This window comes from Podarcis cretensis (assembly GCF_951804945.1).
Source record: "Podarcis cretensis genome assembly, chromosome: 7".
NCBI lineage: Eukaryota > Metazoa > Chordata > Lepidosauria > Squamata > Lacertidae > Podarcis > Podarcis cretensis.
This window is the reverse complement of record NC_137176.1, coordinates 61,018,724-61,044,730: the sequence shown is the minus strand read 5'-3', so window position 1 is coordinate 61,044,730 and position 26,007 is coordinate 61,018,724. Positions and strand designations below refer to the sequence as shown.

Genomic DNA, 26,007 nt, shown 5'->3' with positions numbered 1-26,007 from the left:
GTCTTGCTGATTTCAATGGGAAAATTAAGTGTGTTTGAAACTCCTATGAAAAGCAACAAAGCTGTTTGACTGTAGTTTGATCCTGCCTGTTTCTTTTAGTTGAGATGTTTCTACTGGTTGTAAATAAACTTTGTAACCTAAGACGCATGATACTGTTTTTGAAATTTTCATGCAAAAATCATATCACATTAGACAGAGACAGAGTCCCACAAGATTTATTATGGCCTTCACAAACTTATCAAAGTAAATTGTCTTTTGTATAAAGTGCCTAAACCATGTTTTCATTTGTTCTATTTGAATGTGGAAATAAAGTATCTAGAGGTAATATGTTCATTTTTATCTGTCACACAAAGAGCAAGTTTAGATGTGATGAAATGGATCCAATTACTTATGCTGACCGTTAGATAAACAGAAGAAAACCTCTGATGACATTAGTTGGTGTTCTGTTCCCAAAGTTAATTTCAGCAAGCTTTTTCTTTGTAGTCAGACCTTTAATCCTTGATAGAGGTTACAATAATACCTAAACCAGCTTTACAGGTCTGAGAAAGAACAGTTCATGCATCATGCAATTAATTTTCACTTCATTGTAGTTTTCTAATTTTATTTTATTTTTAAACCAAAACATTTCATTTGTAGCATAATTATACATGTCTATTTGGGACTTTTTCCCAAATAAGTGTCTATTAAGTGCAGCCTTAATCTCAGTTCACTTTCTTTAGAACTTCCTACCTGCACAGGTTGACAAAGCCTGAGCCTCAGCATATTTCAGAAACAGTGCAAAACGTTTGCGGTGAAATAAACATTTAGTTGCAAGGAATGCACAGAGAGTGCTTTTAATGATTTGATAGATAACAGATATTTTTTGTTTTGTTAATACATAATTTATATCAACCCTCTTACTTCCTTCAGCTAAGCAGAAAGTGTGCAGGATTGCATTTGTAGTGTTTTGAGGAAAGACTTTATTTTCTACAAAAAAAATTCTGTACGATGCAGCTGAAATCCAAAATTCTGAAATTATGTAAGTGTGATCAAACACATTTCCCAAGAAATAAACTTTCAAATTGTACAGTTATACAGTACATTTCCTCTCATTTTATCTTCATAGCAACCCTATGAAATATGCTAGGTTGAGAGAAAGTGACTCCTGAAAGTCACCAGTTAGCTTTGTGACTAAGAATTTGCACTTGGATTTCTCTTGATTCACAAGTTCAGTAGAAAAGTACTATAAGAACTTCAAATACGTGCTCGTTTCTTAAGACACTCACAAACTTCAGAAGTGCTTCTGTGCATAAGTATATTATTACTCTTATTTTCCAAGAACAATGTTATAATGATTAATACTTTTTTGTTCTGTTTTACTAGGTCAAGGTAGGAAACGAGATTACAACAGGTACAGGCCCAAACAAGAAGATAGCAAAAAGAAATGCAGCTGAAGCAATCTTGCTACAGCTTGGCTATAAAGCCTCATCTCCACTTCAAGAACAGATGGAAAAGGTAAGAATTATACCTGATGCAGGAGAGGTATATAGTCACACTCCCTCAGCACATAGTTCTTCTAAGATCTTAGACAGAGATGGGGAACCTGTGGCCCTCCAGATGTTGTTGGACTCCACCTCCACAGCTGGCATGGGAGTCAGGGATGATGAGAGTTGTCGTCCAGCAATGCCTGGAAGGCCACAGGTCCCCATCCCTGACCTAAGACTTTAAATATATTCAGTCTCATTGCTGTGAGTAGATGTGTTCCCAGTTTGCTGTACCTAGATTTAGCTTTCTGTTGCAGTGACTCGTAAGAGACAGCATCAAAAGAAAAACCCTAAAAGCAAAGCAAAGAGGCAGGATCTCAAGAAGGGTTTTTAAAAAAGTTAACCACATGACATAGTCCTTTTAAAATACGCAGTAGAACAGAACTTTCCAAACTGTGTGTTGCATCACATTAGTGTGTCATCAGCTGCAGTGTGTAGGGGTGTCGCTCAAACACTCCCTGTGCTCCTCCCAAGGCTGGAAAGGGATTTGCTTAACCTTCGCTTTGCTAGTAAATCTGAATTATTGTGTCACAAAATGATTCAGGTCTAAAAAGTGTGCCACCGACATGAAAAATTTGGAAAGCTCTGCATTAGAGTGAAGAGTCTATTAGGTGTCTTCTGCGGAGAAACCCTGGGGCTCTGAAGATCCCTAGGATAAGTGGTTTGAATGTGGAAGCTCTCACCATCATTTTGAGGCCTTGCCTCTCTTGGTTTTTCCTGCTTCCTGGCAAGGGGAGATGCTTCTTCACCTGATGTCAGTAGTTTGACAGGTGGGCAGCCCTCCCCACCTGTCAAAATGGCCTGTGCAGCTTGGGGATCTTGGTATCTGACCAATAACTGGAAAATTTTCCCTGCCCGTTGTCTGTCTGAAAGCAGGTTTCAGACGTAATTGTGATGAATTGAACCTAGGATCTTCTGCATGAAAAGTGTGTGCTCTACCACACAGTACAACCCTTTCCTCATGCAATGTCCGCATCCATCTAAATCCTTATTCCAAGCACATTCAGACACGGTTCTGAACTGAAACCTTTCCATAGTGTAATATATGGGATTTTGCCAAGAGCTGCTACTGAAGGATGATAAAACTCGTCCTCAAACATCTTGTGGTAGATCAAATTGTGATACCACACCCCTGAGCAAATTTGTTATAGTAACAAAATGAGTTCCTTTCAAGTAGAGCTGTTGCCTTGTTAAATAATTAATAATTGATTAAGCAATTTATTACATTTGCATATGAAAATTGCATATGAGTAAAAATATTTTTTTCTAAAGAAACGAACCTGTGCTTGTTGTCAGACACTGCATTCATGCCTCCTGGCAGGCATCACAGAAGAAAAGGCATTCATTGCAATTTGAGAGACAAGGGGTAACCCCTCTTAAGATGGTGCTTGCCTTGTATGGTTCTTATAAACATTTGTATTAAATGCTGTCCAGTTTAATCATGGACACCTTTTTGGTCAACTGAAAGCTTTTCAATAAATTTATCTTACCAAGAAAATCTACAGTGCTTGGAGTTTTCTTAGATTAAGGGGGAAACAGCCATTAAGAGGAGACATGAAAATCTTGCATGTCATTGAATAAGTGGATACAGAATACGTTTTTTTTCTCCTTCTGGGAGAAAAACTGGGAGCCATCCAATGAAACAGATTGACAGGAAATTCCAGAGAGTGCGTAATTAAATTATGGAATTTGTGGTAACAACATGTGGTGATGGCCCTTAGCTTAGATGACTTTAGAAGGGGATTCAACAAACACATGGAAGAAGAATCAGTCAGTGGCTACTAGTCATGATGACTGTATTATCAGCTTCAGATTTAGAAGCAGTATGGGCACCCATGACTACTTGTTGCAAAAGAACAATGTTTCTGAGTATCTGTTCCCAGGGCGTATGGGGTGTTAGGAGAGTGGTAGTATCTCTGGTGGGAGACACATCGTGCTCCTTCTGGGGTAGTTTGCCCAACTTTGGTTCCCAGTCTGCACTCAGCTCTCACCTGTGGCTCCCAGAAGCTGTCAGCATGAAGTAGCAGCCACATCATGGTGAGTTAGGGACTTCCCCTGCATGAGAAGACAGGCTTGGGCAGATTGAGTAGACGAGACGAATAGTAGGTTCAACAGTCAAGAAGCTGGTTTTTGCCCATGCTGTAGAGGGAAGTGAGGGGCAGGTGATGCTCATCAACCTGGGAAGGTAACCCATGTAGGAGAAGGAAAACTCTGATCTTAAACCTCCACTACCTTGAGGACGCGGGTGGCGCTGTGGGTAAAACCTCAGTGCCTAGGACTTGCCGATCGCATGGTCGGCGGTTCGAATCCCTGCGGCGGGGTAAGCTCCCGTCGTTCGGTCCCAGCTCCTGCCCACCTAGCAGTTCGAAAGCACCCCTAAGTGCAAGTAGATAAATAGGTACCGCTTTATAGCGGGAAGGTAAACGGCATTTCCGTGTGCTGTGCTGGTGCTGGCTCGCCAGAGCAGCTTCATCACGCTGGCCACGTGACCCGCAAGTGTCTTCGGACAGCGCTGGCTCCCGGTCTCTTAAGCGAGATGAGCGCGCAACCCTAGAGTCGGACACGACTGGCCCGTACGGGCAGGGGTACCTTTACCTTACCTTGAGGAGGAGAAAAGCCTAAGGAGTAAATGCTGCACAAATCAGAGGAGTCCCTAAGACAGTTGGGTGGCACCTTGTACGCCTCCTTCTGGCAAGTCCTGCAGCCCAGCTGGTGCCAGGTGTATTACTCTGCTTTCTTTTGGACCACGTCAGTGAGGTCGAGAAGCGGGTCTTGCCATCTTTGCATCCCAGGACCTCAGTACACACTGCCCAGGCTTGCCCCCCCCCCGGGAGGTCATTTCTGTGCTAATGCAGAGGTTTGACTTCAGACCTGGAGGCGTATCCTATTGTCTCTTGATACAGATGGATGCTAACTACATCCTGTTGCTGGATGGCAAAACCAGGAGACAGTTTCATGTCGTATTTGTGGGCTTCTCAGAGACATCTGTTGGCCATTGTGGAAAATAGGGTGCTGCACAAGATGGATACCGGTATTTGGTTTAATCCAGCAGGACTCTACTGATTTTCTTATCGATAAAACAGTGCAGCAGAACTTTCTAAACATCCTACCCCTGCTGACAAATTTCTATGTATACTGAAATGTTATTTCACAGTATTTATGCTTTATATCATGCAGTCATTTTTGTTCTTCTTTATCTTTGTCAGCCAGGTGACATCAAGGGGTGGAATGGCCAAAATGTTGAATATCCTGAATCAGCAAATAACAGTAAGTGACATTTCTATATTCATTCATTTTTAATATTCTCTCACCTTCTGCTCCGCTTTAAACTACCATTTTAAAATTATTATAGATAATGTTAGTTTATCCAGGACATTTTTTCTGGTACAGTATATGTCTTTTTTAAAGGTTTATAGTCTTGTGAAGAAAGATGGTAGCCTATGTTTTGCTTGTGAAATGGTACATCACAATATTTTTCTTTTCTATTTTGCAATGCATGCATTGCCTAATACTTTATTAATTCCCCCCTTCCACTTTTTAGTCTTTGGCTAGCAATCTGAACATGAGATTATGATTGAAGGGTAAAAGACTGGAACAAAATTTCAGATATTGTAGAGGTATCAGTTATGCTTGTTCCATAAGGTTGGTTTGTTGATGTTTTTATGTTGGCCTTCTGCTCTTGATGGTTGGCATCTGAGAAGTGGAAATCTATAAAGGCTTGACTTCTAAAGATTCCCAGAGCATATGTAAAACCATAGAGATCATTAATGAAGTTCTCTTGCCAGTTTCAAAGGTTGTGTGAGTAGACCTAATCATCTGACTGAGTCTAAGAACTCTTGGCTTGGGAAAAAGTCCTGAAGCATTTGTAATTTCTTCCCAATGCATTCATTTTGAGATACACAAATTTTAAACGATTCTCTAAGATGATCTTTGGTCCTGTGGAAAAACATGGCTTGAACTAAAATTTGGGTGAACAGATATTGAACGTTCTTAGCGCAAATCCACATCATACATTTAAAGTACCCCCAATGCATGTTTAAAGCACGTAACTTCTCCCCAAGAATCCAGGGAACTCTGGTTTGTTAAGAGTGCTGGGAATTGTAGCTCTGAAACTAAAATTCCCAGGTATCTGCCCCTAGTCCATCTTCTTCTCCCAAGAATGTTACTCTGTCCTCAAACTTGCCATAATTTCCTCTAATCTTATAATGAAGCTTCTTCCGGCTTCTCTCAAATTCCTGTCATCATTGTTTCTCCTTCTGCTTGCCTTTCCTCATTTTTGTGGTTCCCTTTGGCCCTCCTGAACATTTACAGCTTCACACATTTCATCCAGCTGTCTTTCCTGATGCACATCACTGACAATCTCTGAGACACTGGCAAAGAAGTAAAAACAAAAACCCTTACTCTTAAGCTTAAAAAGTACCTTGGAAATTTATGTTTCTGATTCAGTTCATCTTGTGTTAATAGTAGCTGAAAAGACTATAGTTAGTTTCTGATATAAGAGTTCCTGATATACCTGAGCCCCACCCATCTCAAAACAGGACACCGGGTAATCCAGTTGAAGCTGGCTTTATGGGTGTGAAAGACCAGTTTTAATGGATCTGGAGAATATAGATTAGTACATGTCTGTGCAGATTAAGGCCAGGCTTGTGTGTGTGTGTGTAACAGCTGCTTCTTAAGCAGAATTCACCCCATTACATTTTAACATGCTTAACTTGTTCATGTCAATATTGAATTTAAATATTGGCTAAACAAACCATCTATGGCCTTTAAAACTGGGGTGGTTGTGGTGGTGTTTTACTATGTTACTATGCATTTTCTATGTTACTATGCTTGTTACTATGTTAAGCATTTTCACATTTTGATATTGTAAACTGCCCTGTGGTCCTCAGATGAAGGGCGGTACAGGAATATAATAAATAAAAAAAATAAAAATAATTAATATGTTTATATAACATCTAACAATATTTTAAAAGCACTGTATATTTTTCATCATTATAGATCAGAACACTTGTCAAAGCACAATTTTGTTGAAATATAGGAGATGGGTGGTTAGATAGATTTAACCCCACAAAAGCCAATTGCAATATGTAGGGTGACTGTTGGGTATTGAGAGTGTTGTGATTGGTGCCAGAACTCCAAGAAGGCTTTTTCTGCAAAGAACCAAGAAAAAAAATGACTATGCCATAAAATGTGTCTGTTGGCCATAGAAAAGATGGATGCCCAGGGTGGAACTACATACTACCTCAGAGCAAAACAGTGGTGTCTCTCATGAAGCAAATAATGAACGTGAAGGGGGCATTTTCAAGGGTGGATTGGTAGGAAATAGGGCGGTGGTTGACACCCACCCACCCACCGCACTAAGCGCTGATTGTCCTTGGCAACTACTCCCTCACCCCCCCCCCCCAAGTAATTTTTTCTTACCAGCTGGCATTATTTCTGGTCTTGGAATCAGAATTGTAACAAAACGTGGCCAAAAGGGAGGGATTGTGTGTGCTGAAGAAAGGGAGGATTAAGCACCCCCTGTCATCTACTCATACATATCCTCACAGGTCCACATTAGTATTATGAATCAAACACAAGTTGGGAATCCCTTGTTTGCCTCATACTATGTAGACCTGCTCTCAGGGAACCTAGGATCTGTATTCCTTTAGGCATTTTATGCTGATAATAAAGAGCCCCTGTGTGTGTGTGTGAGAGAGAGAGAGAGAGAGAGAGAGAGAATCTGTAGCTTTTAGGACCCCTAGCTTTTAGTCAATCCAAACAAAAGCACTTATGGCATTTATAAAAAACAAACATACATGACACTCTTCTTGGGTGTTGGTCTAACCACAGAGTTTAGACTGGCTGGAACAACCAGTCTGTCACAATAAGAGAAGCTTGGAACTGTGGGCTTGTACCTGTCAGTCCCCTACTGCATTCTTACAGAAGTTTTACATGAAATTTCCAACTGAAGTGAGTCCAGGTTCAGTGCCTCCAACTCCGACACCGTTTTTTTTCCTGGCCCTGCTCCTGTGCCCTTATCACAAAAAAGAAAACAAGTTAAGCTTCCAAACAGTTGACTCTCAAAGAAATTGCTATAGTAGTATAATATGTAGGAAGATAAAATGGTCCTCGGAATATCTTTTAAGGACCTCTAGTTCCAATAACCTGTTTTGGTAGGTCAGTTAGAATTATACATGTTTTGTATTGCGAGGGCTTCAGTAGAGTAAAGCCCATCTGCAAGAAGTATCAGTCATCCATGGAAATGAAACCTTCCTGTTTCGAAACTGAAGTCTAATTTGGAAAGGTAACTACCATTTTCTGTAGCTTTTCTAATGTTTAAAATGTGTTTTTGCTAAAGTAGTGTTTCCATGCTGTTTAGATCTTCAAAGACTCTTTATAACATGGAAGTCCTAGTTAATCTTCCACTACCGACAGGGAACTTTTTAAATAAAAAAATCACTTGATAATTTACAGTGCAATCCTGAACATAGAATCTCTCTCTCATATTCTCTCTCATATATATATAGAGAGAGAGTCCAGTAGCACCTCAGAGAACAACTAAGTTTGTTCTTGGTATAAGCTTTCGTGTGCATGCACTCTTCTTCAGATACACGAAAGTTTATACCAAGGACAATTTTTAAATATATTTTGACTGCATCAGACCAACACGGCTACCTACCTGAATATAGAATCATAGAGTTGAAAGACACCCCCAAGGGTCATCTAGTCCAACCCCCTGCAATGCTGGAGTCTCAGCTAAAGTATCTATGACAGATGGCCATCCAACCTCTGATTAAAAACCTCCAAGGAAGGAGAGTCCACCACTTCTCATGAGAGTCTGCTCCACTTCTGAACAGCTCTTACTGTCAGAAAGTTTTTCCGAATGTTTAGTCCTAAAAGGACATCAGATAGAACTTAAAATTGAAAACAACATTAGAACATGGTTAATCAGAATCATGGTTTAAACAAGTTCTTCTTAATATACATCAGGATTAAATTCAGTCTACATCTGAAATGTTCATGTGAAAATCCCAAACCATGGAAAACCTTTTATTTGAAAACACTTGTTTTTCTTCCCTAACTCATTTATTACTTTGGACTTTTGCATGAAATCAGGAACTTTGTTCCTTAGGAGTCCATCTGCTCCTGCTGTTTGTTCACCATCTGAAATCATAATCATCTGTTTGTGACACACTAATCATTTTCACAGTAACTAATTGTGATGTCACAAACAGATGATTATGATTTCAGGTGGTGAACAACCAGCAGGAACTAATGAACTCCCAAGGAACAAAGAAGAATAAGCATGGAGAAAAACAGATATTCATGTCATAGGGTTTTCCCCCTTCCAAATCTAAGTTTGTCTGAATATAACAATTTATGCTTATTGGACAGTACCAGGTAAGAAGCCATGTCAAAACAATTTGAAGACTGTTTACCAAAATCCCCTAGAAATATATTGTCAATATATGAGGGAAAATAATTTAATAAGATTGTCAGAACATACACATTTACTTCGTAGTTACTAATATTTTTTGATAAACCAAGTACATTAAGGCAGTTATTTATGAAATTTTGCATGCTCATAGGTTTTCGTCTGAAATGAGAAACATACTTGTTTGACATTTATAGGCCTTGTGTTTGAATAATTTTGTGAATTCTCTTTTGCACGTCTCCATATGTTTCTTTTGATCCAGGGACAGGGAATGTCAGTGGAGCCCTCCTGTGGCTAATTTAACACTTGTGAATTTTCTATGGATGATAATGAGTCACTTCAAGAGTGAATAAAATGTATTCCTTATGTTTGCTATATGAGAAAGTCAAATCTGAGAGGCAGGGTGATACTTTTTTACAATTGTGTTTTGCTAGTTTATCTTGAGGGCTTTTTATTGTTTGCAAGGATTCGGTGTTTTTCTTCTTTTGGTCTCTGAGGTCCCACAGTTGTGTTCTGCACTTGGGCAGAGCCATTTCCAAAACCTTCAAGAGCTTCAGCTAGGGAGTCTTTACTCCTGGCCCTGCCCCTCCCTTCTAAGGGCAACAGAAAATTTTTCCACCCATGTTCTGATGGGTAGGATTGGTACATACTTCTAAATGCATTGAGAATTGTATCTCTCAAAAAAAATCCTGCCTCTACGTGACTTTGGAGCTTTATTTTCCTTGCCTTTCTATTAGCTAAGCCTTTATCCTTCTGATTTGTTTATTTCAAATGCATGTGATTAAAAACCATTTTTCTTTATGGCCCAGGTTCCTATAGTGCAGTGGTTGAGATAGTACATCTAGCATCTACCTTTGACCACAGTATCCTCTTAACTCTCTCAAGGGAACTTCCTCTCAATTGCCACAGTGCAGGACCAGTTCTTCTAGAACTGGGATAGAGTCCTACATCACAATATCTGATCCCTCAGCTTTTGAGTATAGAAAAGACATCAACTTTCAAGGTGTCCCCAGATCTACTTCATGTGCATCGATAACTAGACACTCCCATGCATCTTTGTAGACTTGATTCTCTTCCTTTGTTTCTATAAAACAATTTGGCTCTGTTTGTTGTCTGACATTCCAGATCTTGGAACATGTATTGTCTTTCAAACCAGAATGGCTATCTTCCTTTCTCACTTATGCTCAATCCCATGTCAGTCTCTACATATAATTCACAGATTTAAGGATATTGTATATTGTCTCATCCACACGCTAACCTTCTCTGGAAGATTCTGTTGAACCTGTGTCTTCCGTTCATTTTGTCCTCCTGCATGGGCAAACTCTTCATACCTGCAGCAGGAACAGGAAACCTGTGGCATTCCAAATGTTGTTGGACAGAGACGATGAGATTTGAAGGCTTCCTCTCTTGTCTTCAGCCATATGTGACCTTCAGCTCCTTTCTTTTAAGATGGCCTTTTTGGTTGTGACTATATCTATCAACAAGGTTAAGAAACTGGCTGCCTTGAATCATGATCCAACTTTCTTGTGCATCCTTTGACCAGACCTCAGCTCAGACCTAAAGCTGTCTTTCATTTCAGCTTGAACAAAGACATGACTGTTCCTCTTCTAGATTGATGGACCATAGTGAACTTGTGCAATAATCTGTCAGTTCTTACATTAAAAGATTATTGCTACCACTTCTTTCTGTTACCATAAACTTGCATGCATCAGTTTTCTTCAGTTTTGTTTGCTAGCTTGTTCCCTTGGCTCCCAGTTTTTGACGTAGTGTTGAGACATATCTTTATCAGCACAAGCTAGTTACGAATAGATACTACATTCTGCTGTATCTGTCATTTTCACTGAGTCACGCATGCTGTTGGGTTTGCCCAGTTTTTGTGATGTTATACCTTTTGTGTCTGATGATGCAGATATTTTGTTAATGAAACAGCACCATCAAATATGTAATTTATAATACTTGCAGTAATTACTATTGCTGTCATTGACACTCCTAGAATTTCCACTTAAGGAACTGAATCCATTACCACTACACTTTTTGCCTCTTCTCTAAGATGTATAATTTAGTGTCTAAAAGATTAAAAAAAAAAAAGGCAACAGACTTAGCTTAGTGGATTTATTTCTTGCAGGTCACAAAGCCACAGTGTACTCAATCTTGATCTTCACCCTGCCTTATCCCAAAACCCTTAAAACCCAGATATTAGAAAACAAAAAGACATGCCAGAGCCCCGTATAAGCCTCCATTCTGCTAAAGGAGAAGTACACACACAAAGGCTTACTGGATCAGAAACTGTAGTCCTTGGTTAGATGTGCACATTGGAATGCACATCTGAGTGCGGATACTGCCTGTCAGCACTGTTTTCAGTATAATGTCCATTTCTCATCTTCATTCTGATTAAGCAAGTCACACATAAATACTGGGGGAGGTGATAGTGTTAACCTGTCTTAAATAAATGCAGAAACACAACAGAAAATATTTGAGATGACAACATAATGTGAATCACTCTTCAAAACTCTTTGTAGAGTGCTGCTACCTGAACTCACTGCCCATTAAGTAAAAAATAGCAGAGCCATTGGTATTCCAGAAGAATTCAGTTGTGCAATGGCAGAGGTGTCGTGAAAAAAGCAGAATACATGTGAACTGCAGTTGAACCTGACTCTCCCACTCTTACTGTGTTGTCTACTCTTGGTAAAATAGCGACTGAACAGCCACTCTGTTTACCAGTACTGTTGTAGATGGCTGTTGTGATCACATTCTTGTGTTTTGCTGTTCCTTTTTTCCACAGATGTTTCTTGGAAATTCCAAAAGTGATACTTACAAACCATTCTCAAGAGTTTAAATTGCCTGGCATTTTGTGCAAACTGAATATGAGCGTATAAAGCACAATGTCTTCATGCTTGTATTTCTGCTCTTTTCTATTACTATTGAAAGGGTGCCTCAGAGTGTATTTTCTGTGCTTTTTGTGAAGATTAATTTACAGTGGTGCCTCGCAAGACGAAATTAATTCGTTCCGCAAGTTTTTTCGTCTTGCGAGTTTTTCGTCTTGCGAAGCACGGTTTCCCATAGGAATGCATTGAAAATCAATCAATGCGTTCCTAAGGAAACCGCCTTCAGTCCAGGTCCGGGGACAGTCTGTCCCCTGACCTCTTCTGAAGGCTGGGGGGGGGGACAAGGGTTTTTCTTCCCACCCCCAGCATTTTAAAAAACCCCGGGACAGCAGAGGACTTCTCCGCTGTCCCGGGGTTTTTTAAAATTCTGGCGGGCGGCAGCGCTGCCGCCCACCAGCATTTTAAGATCGCCCCGGACAGCGGACTTCTCCGCTGTCCCGGGGCGATTTTAAAGCCCCCGGGAAGGCAGGCGGGGGGGAGCAAAGACTTTTGCCCCCCGCCAGCCTTCAGAAGAGGTCCTGGACCTCTTCTGAAGGCCGGCGGGGGGGCAAAAGTCTTTGCTCCCCCCTGCCTGCCTTCCCGGGAGAGCGGAGAAATGCAGCGCTTTCTCCGCTATCCCGGACGGCTTTTGAAGGCAGGGACCTCTTCTGAAGGCCAGTGGGGGGGGCGAAAGTCTTTGCTCCCCCCCCCGCCTGCCTTCAAAAGCCGTCCGGGATAGCGGGAAGCGCTTCCCTGCTATCCCGGACCGCTTTTAAAATGCTGGCGGTGGGGAGCAAATCCTTTTGGCCCCCGCCGGCCTTCCTGGACCTCTTCTGAAGGCCGGAGGGGGGGGAAAGGCTTTGGTCACCACCGCCAGCATTTAAAAGAGGTCCCCGGAGATTTCCCTATGGGCTTTCTTCTTGCGAAGCAAGCCCATAGGGAGATTCGTCTTGCGAAGCGCCTCAAAAAACGGAAAACCCTTTCGTCTAGCGGGTTTTTCATCTTGCGAGGCATTCGTCTTGCGGGGCACCACTGTATGATGGTACCAAAGGTACTGACAATTTGATGCTTATTGCTGACTGAATAGAGAAATGCTTGGAATTATTTTATCATGACTCAGGTTAATAACATGTTTCAGCAATACAGGTCTGTATAAGAGTCCCCATGAGGCTGTTCGGAATATACTAAATATATACTAAACATAAAGTGCATTACATCATATTGTCAAACCATGGTTTCACATTACGGGCATAATTAGAATAGACCTGAACTTCTTGTGCTACGATTTCTGAATCTTTCTATGTTCCTGGCAAACCATAGTTTGCTGTTGCATCTGAATGTGACAAGCTATGGTGGTATCCATTGGTGTCACCCTACTGTTGGAAAGCGTCTTTCAGTAGAATGAGGAGGGGTGGGATTACATCTTCCTCTGCAGGTCCCCAATCTGCTCCAAAGCATTGGATGCTCTCCGGAGCAAATTTAGGGAGACTGTCGGAAGCTTGTAGGAAAGAGGGGAAATTACTGGAAATTGTTTCCCTCTTAACACAGATGTCTTCCATTAGTAGATTAACACCATTGGTTACAACCCTATGGTTTGAGCAAATCATGAGTTTTAGTTGAAATCAGGATCACAAACCAGAATCTAGCATTCCTGCCAAGAGCCAGAAAGAAGCTTATTAATTTTGGAGTGTGGGGAGAGGAAGGAGGGGAAATGTGTGAGTCCAAAACTCTGTTCTATCTGACTGCACAAATTGTGTACACATCCTGAGAAATACATTTTGGATTGCTGTAGTTGATATGTTCCAAGACTTTTAGTGAAACTCTGAAAGCGATTGTGAAGTCAGAGATTGTGTAATTTCTGACCGTTTTCTTAATAACAGCAACTTGCAAACCTACCAAGTGGTAGGTGTTTTTGAAGACTACTATCCTAGTGGGGAATACTGGTGGGGGGGGGGAGTCACTAATGGTCCTATAAAAGCAGACCATTCTGAGACGCAGATGATGACAGCACAGTCTCTGTACTTCTCCTTGGTTGAGGCTCATAAGTAACTTTTCGTCCTCTTTCTGTTGTGGCGAGACTATAACTTAGTATGGTTGCATACAGGTTGCATTTTGTTTTCTTTTTTCTTTCTGTAAATGGTTAGCAGAACTGTTGAGCAAACATTTTAATGGTTTTTAAAAATGGATTAGACAGATTCATGGAGGAGAGGTCTGACAGTGGTTGTTAATTTTGAACTGGGTCCTCTCTGTATAAGAACTTTCAGATTTGAAAATAAGGGATCAGCAGCCTTGAAAATAAGGGATCAGCAGCCTCACCTGTCCCGGGGACAGTCTACAGGATATTTAACAATCCGGGATAGTAGCGGGAAGCAGTGGGAAACGGCACTGGAATAAGGGAATTTCCGGCAAAAAAAGGGAAGGTTGACAGCTATGGTAATCCTCTAAATACCAGATGCTGGGAACAATTAGGAATAGCTGCCACCCTTGTGTCCTGTCGCTTGTGAGTTTCCAGTATTATCTGGCTAGCAGTTCTTGGAAACTGAATGGTGGACTAGAGCAGGACTTCCTTGATAGCGCCATGAATAAGCATCACATTCAATACTCATATTGATAGTTAATTGCATTTTATTGCTTCTTTTATTTATTACATTGTATTGCAATTTGAATAATAATATTATTATTCAAATTGTAATACAATAAAAGACAATACTATAAGAAATAAAAGAAGCAATTAAAATGCAATTAACTAAAACCACTGGACTAGTGGAATATTGTTCTAAACCAGCAAGGCAATCCTCAAGTAGTTTTTGAAACAAAAGATTGCGTTTGAGACTACTGTTTGAAGAAAACCTCTCTAGAGTTTTTAAATAATGAGTGATTACTACTGTCTTTCCAGTCTGCATATTTTTCTAATATAATTGTATACAGACCTTCATACATATGTATCTATTTACTTTCTTAAATGGGGGTGGGGGTGGGGATTGATAGTTGCTCTGCTGAGAGACCAGCTTCATCTGGCTCATTTCTTCGCTGACCTATTTCCATTCTAACTGGTCATTATTAGAACTGCTACCTTTAGTTTGGTTGTTTTCCTTTTCCTGCCTTTTTCAGACTGTATTGTGTCTTTTATATTACAAGCCTATGTGCAAAGGCTGTCTTTTTAAAATTGATCTTATGTAAGCTACTCTGGGACGTGGGTGGCGCTGTGGGTTAAACCACAGAGCCTAGGACTTGCTGATCAGAAGGTCGGTGGTTCGAATCCCCGCGACGGGGTGAGCTCCCATTGCTCGGTCCCTGCTCCTGCCAACCTAGCAGTTCAAAAGCACGTCAAAGTGCAAGTAGATAAATAGGTACCACTCCGGCGGGAAGGTAAACGGCGTTTCCGTGCGCTGCTCTGGTTCTCCAGAAGCGGCTTAGTCATGCTGGTCACATGCTGGAAGCTGTACGCCGGCTTCCTCGGCCAATAAAGTGAGATGAGCACCGCAACCCCAGAGTCAGTCATGACTGGACCTAATGGTCAGGGGTCCCTTTACTTTTACCTTTAAGCTACTCTGGGAGCCTTTTTGACTGAGGAGCAGGTTAAAAATGTTTTAAATAAATAAACATGTCACAAAGCATTTTACCTACACAGGTTGCATTCATTGTTATGGAAATAAACCAATTACAGTCATACCTTGGTGACAGTAGTCACCAAGTGACTGTAGTAACTTGAATGTTTTGGCTCCTGAATGCCGCAAACCTGGAAGTGAGTGTTCGGTTTGCGAACGTTTTATGGAAGCCGAATGTCTGACGCGGCTTCTGCGCCTTCTGATTGAGTGGAGGACGCTCCTGCGGCCAATCAGAAGCTGCGCCTTGGTTTTCAAACGTTTTTGGAAGTTGAATGGACTTCCGGAACAGAACCAAGGTAACACTGTACTAGGCTTTTTTCTTCTTGTTGTGTGTTTTGTTTAGTAAAAGTTAAATGCTTTTAATATAGCCACTAAAAGAAAACGTTAGTATTTTAATTTTTTAATTTTTTAAAAGGAGGCTTTAATGTCACAGGTCTATGAAAACTCAGTGGCTGCAGGCACTTCCTATTGTTTCCCATGTGTAGGGAAAGTTTGGGTCAATCTATAAGTGCTCCTCAAACTTTTTGTAACATTTTTTATTCTAATCTAGAAGAAGTAAGATATTATTCATGTAGTACTCTGTGTCACAGACACAATTCTCCTATTTGATATTAAAATTGATATACAGTTATACACAGTTTGCTATTTATGATCAGAAGCCAGTATGTTTGAAAAAGAAATAACTAGGAAGTTCAAAGGTTTTTCTTAACCAGCAACTTAACTATTGCAAAGCTATAATGTAATGCATTAACTGGTCTTAAAAATAAAGTTTAAAAGTAGCTATCTAGAATTTATAGTTTCTGCAGTGAAACCCCTATTTTGTTCCCTTTATTGTAGTGGAAATACAGGAAAATGTTATTATATGATGTTACTTAAAACATGAGATTATTTTTATAAATATTGTTGGTAGTAGATGGGAATGGCAGAAACCTCAAAGGAGTATTGTGTGACATAATTTGTTGACGTGTATAGTGCTTCCAAATCCTCAAAACAAAAGGTGTTACATAAGTGGAAAGTCCTTGTCATTATTGCTAATTGAATGATGTTATTACAGTAATGTGGATACAATTGAAAAACATATGGTATATTATGCGGGAGAGTTTTTTATTCATCCTATGCTCCATATTAGTTGTTTTAACATTTAAAAAGATTAGTAATCTGGACGAATTCCCGACTATTGTTCCAGACAGCAGTTAGATATTTGGGTGGATCATGTAAAAACACTGAAAAGGCTGAGAGAGCATGTGAAATGTTTGTTTGAAGTGATATTACATCAGTGGACTAGACATCTGTACTTTTTGATGTGGTTTGAAAAGGTTTATAGTATTGTACTGGAATTTTAAATGGGTTTTCTTTCACCATATTACTTCTGTTATTATTTCTGAACAAATACATGTATTTTGTTCATGTCCTGCTATTTAAAATGTTGCATCTGTATATATCTGAAGAGCTTTTATGGAGACTGGATTTGCATTAGGCCACATTCAAAGGAAACGTGAGCCCTTCACCATCTGTATTGGCATTGTCCCTTGATTTTCTCTGCAAATATGCCAGCAGAAATCATCTATCTATTACTTCCCACTGCATTTCACCATCTCGGTTACAAAAGTTGGGTGTTTTTCTGATTGTCATGGTGGGACAGAAGGAGCAAGGCACAGATTTCAGGCATTTATTAAAGTGATGTATTTAATATGTTGTGACCTGAAGATTCTTAAACTGAATCAGATCACTTCATGTAGCCCAGTACTGTTTTCCTTTGATTGGCAGCTCTCGCAAGATCTCAGGAAGAGGTCTTTCTCAGCCCTGCTCTCTGATATCATTTTAACTGAAGAAGTGAAGTACTGAACACAGAACCTTTGCAGAAAAACCTGTGCTAGGCCAGTGAGCTAAGGGCCACCAAAGGTTGGATGGAACAAATGAACCCCAAAATCATCGATCCAAACCTTGTTGCATTTGTATGTTGAGCCTGAATGAGCCCAAGAAAAGTGTCCGATGTACAGTCTTCCCTCTCTTTTGAGGTTAATCTGCCAACTTTATTTTAAAGCAGGATTCCTGGTTCAAATATAACTCTAAGCCAGGACTCGGGAAAAAGGAAATCAAAGCTGTGGGGAAATCTCCCAACAACCATGTTGGAAGGTGGGAGGCTAAAGCCTGATGTTTTGTTTGGGGTTGTTCAGGTTTGGCATTATGTGTGAATGTGGCCGCATATCTACTGCCCTGCACTGAAAAATGGCATCTAATATTATTATGCATTTCTGGAAGATGGCTAAGATTTAAGTGTATCTTCCACATAGAGAAGTAAGAAACAGATGCCACGATATCATCACTGATGATGATTGACAATGATGAGACTTGTGAGGATGAAACTGATGGTTTCAATAAGAGGTATCTGAAAGTAGAATGTGTTTACTGGCAATGTTCTGTTTGGTAATATTTAAACAATTACAGGTAGAGTAAAAAGGGTCTTTGTTCTTGTTTTCAGCACCAAAGGGAATACTCCATCTCTCTCCTGATGTTTATCAAGAAATGGAAGCGAGCCGCAACAAAGCATCCCCTGGTACCCCTGTAAACTATTTGTCCTCCAAGGAAATGAGCCAAGCATCTAGTTGTTTCTTCAGCACATCTCCTGCCACTAATAATACAGCTACAATTGCCAGGGAACTGCTCATGAACGGAACATCTCCCACTGCTGAAGCCATAGGACTGAAAGGAATGTCAGTCACTGCCCCTTGTTCTACGGTGCAACCTTCAAAGCAACTGGAATATCTGGCAAGGATCCAAGGCTTTCAGGTATGGGTGGACTTGAATAAAAGGCATTGTATAGCCATTATCTGCAGAATTACTTTAGCTTATTTATTTATTTATTTATTTAGAAGATTAGAGTTGTAAGAATGTCAAAGGATCCTGTATATATTCCAATGATTTTGTTACTGTCTTGTCTATTGCCGTCTGAAACTTGATTTCCATTGGGATGGGGGGAAGTAACGCATGTAGTGCTCCTAAATAGTCATGCACAGCATGGACGGAAGAATATATAATGGTTTGGTATTAATTTAAATACTGTCCTGTGACAAAAGGCCACGGGTTTTAATGTATTTTTAATCTTTGTTGGAAGCCGCCCAGAGTGGCTGGGGAAACTCAGCCAGATGGGCGGGGTATAAATAATAAATTATTTACTATTACTATTATTATTATTATTATTATTATTATTATTATTATTGACAACAAGAACTTAAATAACAATTGTTTTGATACAACTTGTAATAAAATGCAATCCTCAAAATATTTAGAAATTACTTCAGTCACAGTTGCCCTCCTCACAAAGCCTGGTAGAAGAGGTGTGTCTTCTCCTGTTTCACAAAGGAAAACAACAATGTCACTAGGCACACCTTGGTGATGAGGGTATTCTACAGACATGGAGCCACCATTGAAAAGGCCCTTCCATGGACCCCAGCACTACATATGTCGTCCTGTGCAGGAACCACTAGTTCAGGTATCATCCATTGATTTTACAGGATGGGCAGATGGATATGTGAGAAGGCATTCACCTCGCTTATATACCTCGTGCCTAGCCATTCAGGTCTTTAAAGTGTAAGCACCTTGACTTGGGCTGGAGGACAAAATGACAACCAGTCAACTTGTTTTTAAATGTGGGTTTTATGTACTAGGCCTGCTACTCCTACAAGCATGTTTTGCACTAATTGCAATTTCTGGAGCATCTTCAAGGGCAGCCTGATGTAGAACACGTTACAGTTGTCCACCTTGGAGGTTGTCAGAGCATGAGTGACCATAGCCATGGTATCCTTACTAAAGAATGGCTGCAGCTGGTGCACCAGCTGAAGCAAGGCATAGGTACTTCTTTATCCACCCAGGCTACATGGGCCTGAAGTGACAGTGATGGTTCAAAGAGCACCCCCAAACTAAACAACTTGAAGGCAGGTGCAACCTGGTCAAAAACAATTCATTCCTACAACTTCTGTATATGGAACCAACTTCTCACAACACTTTCCATCAGAAGTCACCCAGTGCTATTCTCTGGAGCCACCCTTGGAAATAAGAGCAGAACCACGGAAAAACACTGCACCCCATCTCCTCAGGGAGTCCAAGAAGATACCACAGTTAGTGGTACTGAAAGAGCTGAAAAGCCAATAAATTTCAGCAGGCTCACACTCCCCTGCCCTTCTTCCAATGAAGATCATCAGCTAGGACAACCAAGGCCATTTCTCCCCCACCAGGCCTAGACACAGATCCTGAAGCTGCCCTATCATCTTTTCAAGTACCTAACCCAGAAGGGGAATGTATACTTATTAGTTAAATATTTCCATCATAAGAAGTATTGGCATGTATCTAACTAGCCCCTTTTATTTCAAAAATGTGTTTGCTTGTGCAGCAGGGATTCTTTTATTTTTCTAACCAACCTAAAGCTACTTTTTAAACTTTGAGGTGGTGGTGAATAATTAAAAGTGGCTCCTGATGTGTTCTGGCGGACAGTTTGAAGTTTGCAAAAAGAAAAGAGAACCCGTTTAAAACCAAAGGAAGGAAATCAGATCTTGCACTTGCTAACACTCACATTATAGCTTCTGTTTTAAAAAAAAAAAAAAATCAGTTATATACTTTCAGGCTTTCTTGGCGCTAGGAAATAGAAACATTGAAAGCTTGCCCTAACTGAGTCGCCGTGCCAGTTAGAGGTGGATATCTTGTGTCCCTCAGTTCATCTGCATATAGTAGGATCAGACAAATCTTGATGAAAGGAAATTCAATCCTCAAAAGTTTTCATTATCTCTTACATCTTTCTTTCACATCTTGTTGAATTGCTTTCAGTGCTTTATTTTCATTAGAGAAAACACAATTTATAGTAACATTTTCACCAACTTGCTTACTTCCTTAGCTGTAAGATACAGTTACTAGGCACTGATTGTTTGTGCTTTTCCTATCTACTTGCCCCCCTCTCTGCCCCCCCCCCCAATTCTTGATTGGTCTTGAAAAATAGAATCCTTGTTTCCTTTTTTGCCCAGGTTGCTGCTGGTCATTCTACATGAACTTCAGTAGATATTCTCTCTAATTCCCACTTATTTCTTCAGTGTATCAAGAAACTGGTGATTTTGGCTTCCTACCCGCACCCCTTTTGTTCAGTTCAGCTTAATACCTTGGCTGCCTGAGTTTTTGGAATGAGCATGAAGCTTTGTGCTGGATCACTGAGCACTGAGGAGAGTGTTGAACAGAATCTCTGTGGGAAATGTCTTAGTGGGCTGTCAAGTGCCTATCACCAGTCTCTTCACCATCTCACTACAGAAAGCGCTTTCTGTTCAAGATCTTAAAAGCCTTTTTTTGCTTTACAGGTTAGTTATATCGCACAGGTTTACCAGAGAAGAAAATAGTGCATTGACCAGGATGGCGCTTATTTCATACTCCTTGAATGCCTCAGAGTTGTCTGTGGTTTTTCTTTAGACAAATTATTAGTTCCTGTGTGCTGAGAACAATAAACATTAAAATGTCTATTTCTTAATTATAAACACATCTTTGTTCTACACTGACAATTGAGCGTACACATTCCATATTTCAAAAAAATTAACTAAACAATAAAAAACTACTTCCCAAGAGGCATTGTTTACTATAATAAGAATAAGTATATTAATTTTTTAAAACCTAATTGGACAGTCTCCAATGTCCAACTAGAAGATACACCTTTTAAAAATACGTATTTTTATTTGAGCTTTAATTTTCTGTATTCATTATATACATGTAAAACACACATATGTTACAAGCCATCAATTTTTGAGACACACATACTGTACACTGCATGCTAGGCAAGTCTATTAAATTATTCATTACCCATTATTACAGGGCTCTGTTATTAAAAGAGCGGTGCTGTACTTTGATTCAGTTCGAATTAATGAAGCCAAGTACTTAACAAATTTTACAGTATCTGTATAAAGCATTCTTATTGTTCAGGTTTAGGATTATTATTTAAGCCACTTGCTTGAAGGCTTATTAAACAAAATGAGCTGCACATAAAAGAAGCGCTGCTATTTTAATGTTTACTTGCAATTTTGTTCATTGCTTCATAACTTAAACAGAAAAAAAAAAGTTTTTTAAAAGCTACAGTGCAAATAAAATACCCCAAATCATTTGGTTACATTGAAATATCTAGTGGAATTGGTTCTACATGTTGATGATTTATTTTAAAAATGTTATAGGCCATTTTTTCAAAGTGCTCCGGGCAGCTAATAGTGAATATTACTTAACTTTTCCTATCCAGCTATAGTTTACTAGGAAAATTAGTTGGAGTGTGTTGCGAAGGGTCAAATGAGATGCAGCAGGGCCTATGGAACGTACTGTGGTGAGGTTTCACATTCCTCCCCCTTTTTTGGAGGGTAGATTGCATTCCCACTTTACTTGTGAATGATACAAACATGTGCATAAAATACACATGGGTGTTCTGTGCATTGACTTGATCAAAACTTTACAGTAAGTATCCTGGAGGTCAGAATTATAGTTTTTTGGGGTGGGGGTTGGGGAGAGAGTGTAATAAGGGTTAAAAAAACCATCCCTATACTATACATGAAAGTATGGAGGCTAAAGGGGGGCACTGTTTCCACCGATAAACATGCTCACCCCAATATTTAGCAACAAAGTGCTCAGGTTTAAGGCTAGCAGACAGCTCCAAGCCTAAGCTCTGTAGCACTACCTAGGAAAGCAGGGGGAAGTGTCAGGAGGGTGGGGGGGGGAGCCATCATCCCTACAAAACTTTTGTTCAGGTTAGCTGGAGCCCTGAGTTTTCATGTTAGAGACCAAGGACACACTGCACATCCCCATGGTTTTTCTGTATAAAATTAACATTTTCTAGAAAAGGTCTGCAGTACCAATTCATCAGATTTCACCAAGTAGAGCATCTGAAATCTGTTATAGTAATTCACTACAAAACCTGGTATCTGAAGTTGTACAGGTATAAACCCGATCTGGCAATCAATTCAATAAGATATGGTGATGTGAGGGGTACAGATGGCCTTGTGTAGAAGTTTATTTCAAAGAGTTCTGGCTGATTGATTTCCCCCCACCCCTGTAAATTAAAACTGGTGCACTTAGATAGTGCATTATTGAATCAGTCTTCCAATAATTGTTTTTAGATATGCACACAAATGCAATTTGTATTTCTTTGTTTGGAAGACATCCATGGGAAGCTCAGCATTTGCATTTCCTTTGCTCCAAATTAACCTCATAAGTGGAGTATAACCAGCACCTATCAGAGTTTCCTTCCCCTTCCTCTCGTCTCCCCCTCATTTGAGTATCAGGAAGTATGACCTTCTCAGAGGTTAAGACTAGTGGTAATCTGTGAATAGTTAAGTAATTATTTACAGTTCTCCACCTGCAGAGATTATTTTCATATGTATAATGCATGCAATGTGCCATATAGTGCAACTACTACGTTTGTTCTTTTTGTACCTCTCACCATTGTTCTTTAGAAAATGTAACATCCAGCTCTGGCACACTTCAGAATAGGTCTGCTTAAGTCAATATCACTTCTTAGCTCAAAAGTGACAGGAGTGTAAGAAGATAGTTGCTGGATTAGCCTAAAGCTCTACCTAGCCGGGATCTTTTGCATAACTGTAGGTGGTTCAACATGGTCTGGAAAAACAGTGTAAAGAGCAAAAAGTGATAACCTTGTGTTCCAGTTGTTGCCATTCAGTTTCAGTCAGTGGTTTTAAGTTGTGACCTAGTAAGCAGGTGATATTCTCTGTGGAGTATGCCCACCTTTTCTGAATCTGGAAAATAAAACATTTTTATATTGTGTGAAGGCCTAGTTCTACAATGTCTTGCTACATCTGAATTTGGCCTAAGATTCAATCCATACATGAACATTGTGGCTATGAACAGATCACACTATTTCAGCTTTCTTTCTATTTCACATTTGTTGATTTCTGAGTGTCTTCCATCCAGGTGCTCTTGGAGGAAACTGATATTCTAGAACATTTTCAGTCAAGGTTTAGGCCCAGTTTTGGCACAAAAACTGTTTTGGTTGCCCTGTACTATGACCTCTGCTGGGAGAGAGAGACAGGTGTAATGTGTCCCTGTTAATTCTCCTTGACCTCTCAATGGCTTTTGATACCATCAACCATGGTATCCTTCTGGAGCTGCTGTTCGAGTTAGGGGTGGGCAGCAGTACTTTTTGGTTCCATTCCTACTTGGATGGTCATTTCCAGAGGGTCTGCTTAGGGAGTGCTGTGGAGCTTTCAGTGTGTGGTTCATCAATTGTGAATAATCAGCTAATAAGTCAAGTAATGTACATGCGTATAGTGATCCATATTTTCTTTAATTACTCCTCACATTTTATGTTACCAAAGCATTAGAGAGTTAAAGCATCCATAGTTCTGCAGTTTGAGATTTATAAGACCCTTCAGGTATTACATTGCTGTTTAAAGTGGAATTTATGGTTGTTTGTACCCAGTGCCAGTAGCCTTGATTCCTGAGGCTGGTCAGGAAGTTGCCTTCTTTCATGGGTGTGTGGGATTGCATTTACAAATAGATGTTGCTGTGTATTTGTCTGTTAGCACACAGAGGAAAGGTTATCAGTCCCTTGTACTTCATCTAACTGGATGACCAATACCAGGAATAAATAAATAAATTGTGGAGCATTTGTCTAATCAATCAGCTGGCTCTAAACTTTTCCCCCTTTAGAACCTTCAGTATAAGGTAGTATTTGACATATGTTAAACACAGTGTTGTATCTTTCCCCCATGCTTTAGCTTTGAAAAAATAGGTGCTATTCAGAAAGGAAATTGGGTTCTGTTAGATGTTTACAAGAACAGTGAATCTCTTTGGACTGATTTTGAAAGATGCATGAACTCAGTGCTGTTTGCTTCTTACGATACAGATAAACTTAAGCAGGAAGTATCACAGAGCAGTGCTGTTGACCCTCTGAAATCCAGACTTCTGCAAAAGGAGTAATTACCATAGTTTTCCCAAGTTAATGAACTGAAAAATAAGCAACATGCATATTTTTATTTCTATGTGAGGCAGGGACCTGGACTTTCTGGTCCTGTCCTGCCTTCTTTGGCCCACCTCCTCCATTTCCAGGTCCATCTGATATCCGCACACTGGAATGTCGTGTTTATGTTCGGGCTGCCACAAGAAGAACTCAACACATGAATACTTGAAATCTACACACACCAATTTTGCACACCATGCATTTCAGTTTTCATGAATTGGGCTTTTCAAATGGATACCCCTATGCAAATGCGACAGATCCCTATGCAATGCACCAACATTGTGTTTGAGGTAGAAGAAAGAGAGTATCATTCTGGTTTCCTCCTGAAGACATTGTTTTCGTCTCCTTTGGCAATGACAGCAAGGTATTCATGTATGTTGTATGATATTATGCTGAGCAGTCAGTTAGTGAAAAGATAAAAGATAGCTGTTAAAAGGTTACCCAAAGCTTAATGGTACAAACAAGCATGACTATCAAACTAAGACCTTTGGGCATTTTTTGTCAGATACCTCAGGTTCTCTGCTGGACACATGTTGCATTTATTGCAGTGGGGGGAAAATCCTTAAATATACCAGTCATCTATGATACCTCAGGCAAACTGTGACATTGATGTTATGTTTACTTTTTAAACATCTTCAGAATGTTGGCCCACTTCACTCTTAACATATCTGATTCTCAGGTGCACACACCAGCCACAACTGAACACTGAGGGATGCATGTTTTTCAGCCTGTGGGTTCCATGAAGATTTTGTACTCTTTTTACTGAAGTTTCTCTTCTGTTCAATGCTGGATTCAAACTTCCATCATCCCAGTCAGCATGATGAGCTGAAAAGGCAGGGGCTGAAAAGAATAGAATATGAATTGGTACAAATCCTGCCAGACTGAAACATATCCTAGTACAATTGAAACCTTGGAGGATTTGCCAAGTAGTTTTTCCTACCTTCTACTGGTACCTAATGTGTGAACAATCGTAAGCCACAGTATGATTGCTGTGGAAGCATTTCAGTAGCTCTCTATAGCTTGCAAGTATTCAGATAGCTTGGCATCTTTTTAATAGATAAATAAAGGTCAAGTTACAAATATTGTTTTCAATATTCTGGAATCAGAGAATTGGCAGCGGGGCAGACAATGGGCATCCAGATTACCTATCCATTGCTGCCACTATGAAAAGCAGCAACTCCTTGTGCTTAAAAGCATTGTAATACTTGGCATGATTTTTTGTCTCAAAAATGACATACAGGGTTTTCGTGTTCTAACTATTGCCAAACAGGAAAAGCAAATGGCAGATGCATAGAAATGGCAGGATCATGTATAAGTAAACTCAGTTATAGGGCTGAATGAATGAAATGCTGTTGCCTTATTTTTTACAATCCTACACATTGCAGCACATGCCTACAACTAGCCTTCTAGTTGGAGAAATCCAAACATTATTTTTAAAACCAGTACATTTGGTTTTTGTTTAGTTTTTTAAAATAGCTCTAAAGCTGTCAGGACCTCTCAAAATAATGTAACCAGCACTAAACAAAGCAGCCTGTGCTCCCTGCCAAGTTCTTTTAAGTAAATCCTTGATAAAGTTAGATGCCAACCTTACACTGGAGAGATGCCAGAA

At 40.0% G+C, this 26,007-nt stretch overlaps 1 protein-coding gene across 4 annotated transcripts in view; it reads left to right on the top strand.

Annotated features, from left to right (window-relative positions):
• The window catches only part of STAU2 (staufen double-stranded RNA binding protein 2), a 142,319-nt gene that overhangs the window by 49,195 nt on the left and 67,117 nt on the right, over window positions 1–26,007 (top strand). For all 4 annotated transcript variants that reach the window (XR_013840512.1, XM_079983083.1, XM_079983084.1 and 1 more), the window contains exons 10-12: window positions 1,363–1,494; window positions 4,730–4,790; window positions 17,895–18,202. Coding sequence is in view for 3 of the 4 variants with exons in the window: in XM_079983083.1 (XP_079839209.1) it covers window positions 1,363–1,494; window positions 4,730–4,790; window positions 17,895–18,202 (501 nt within the window). In the remaining variant the exon portion in view is untranslated. The remainder of the gene's footprint in view (window positions 1–1,362; window positions 1,495–4,729; window positions 4,791–17,894; window positions 18,203–26,007) is intronic.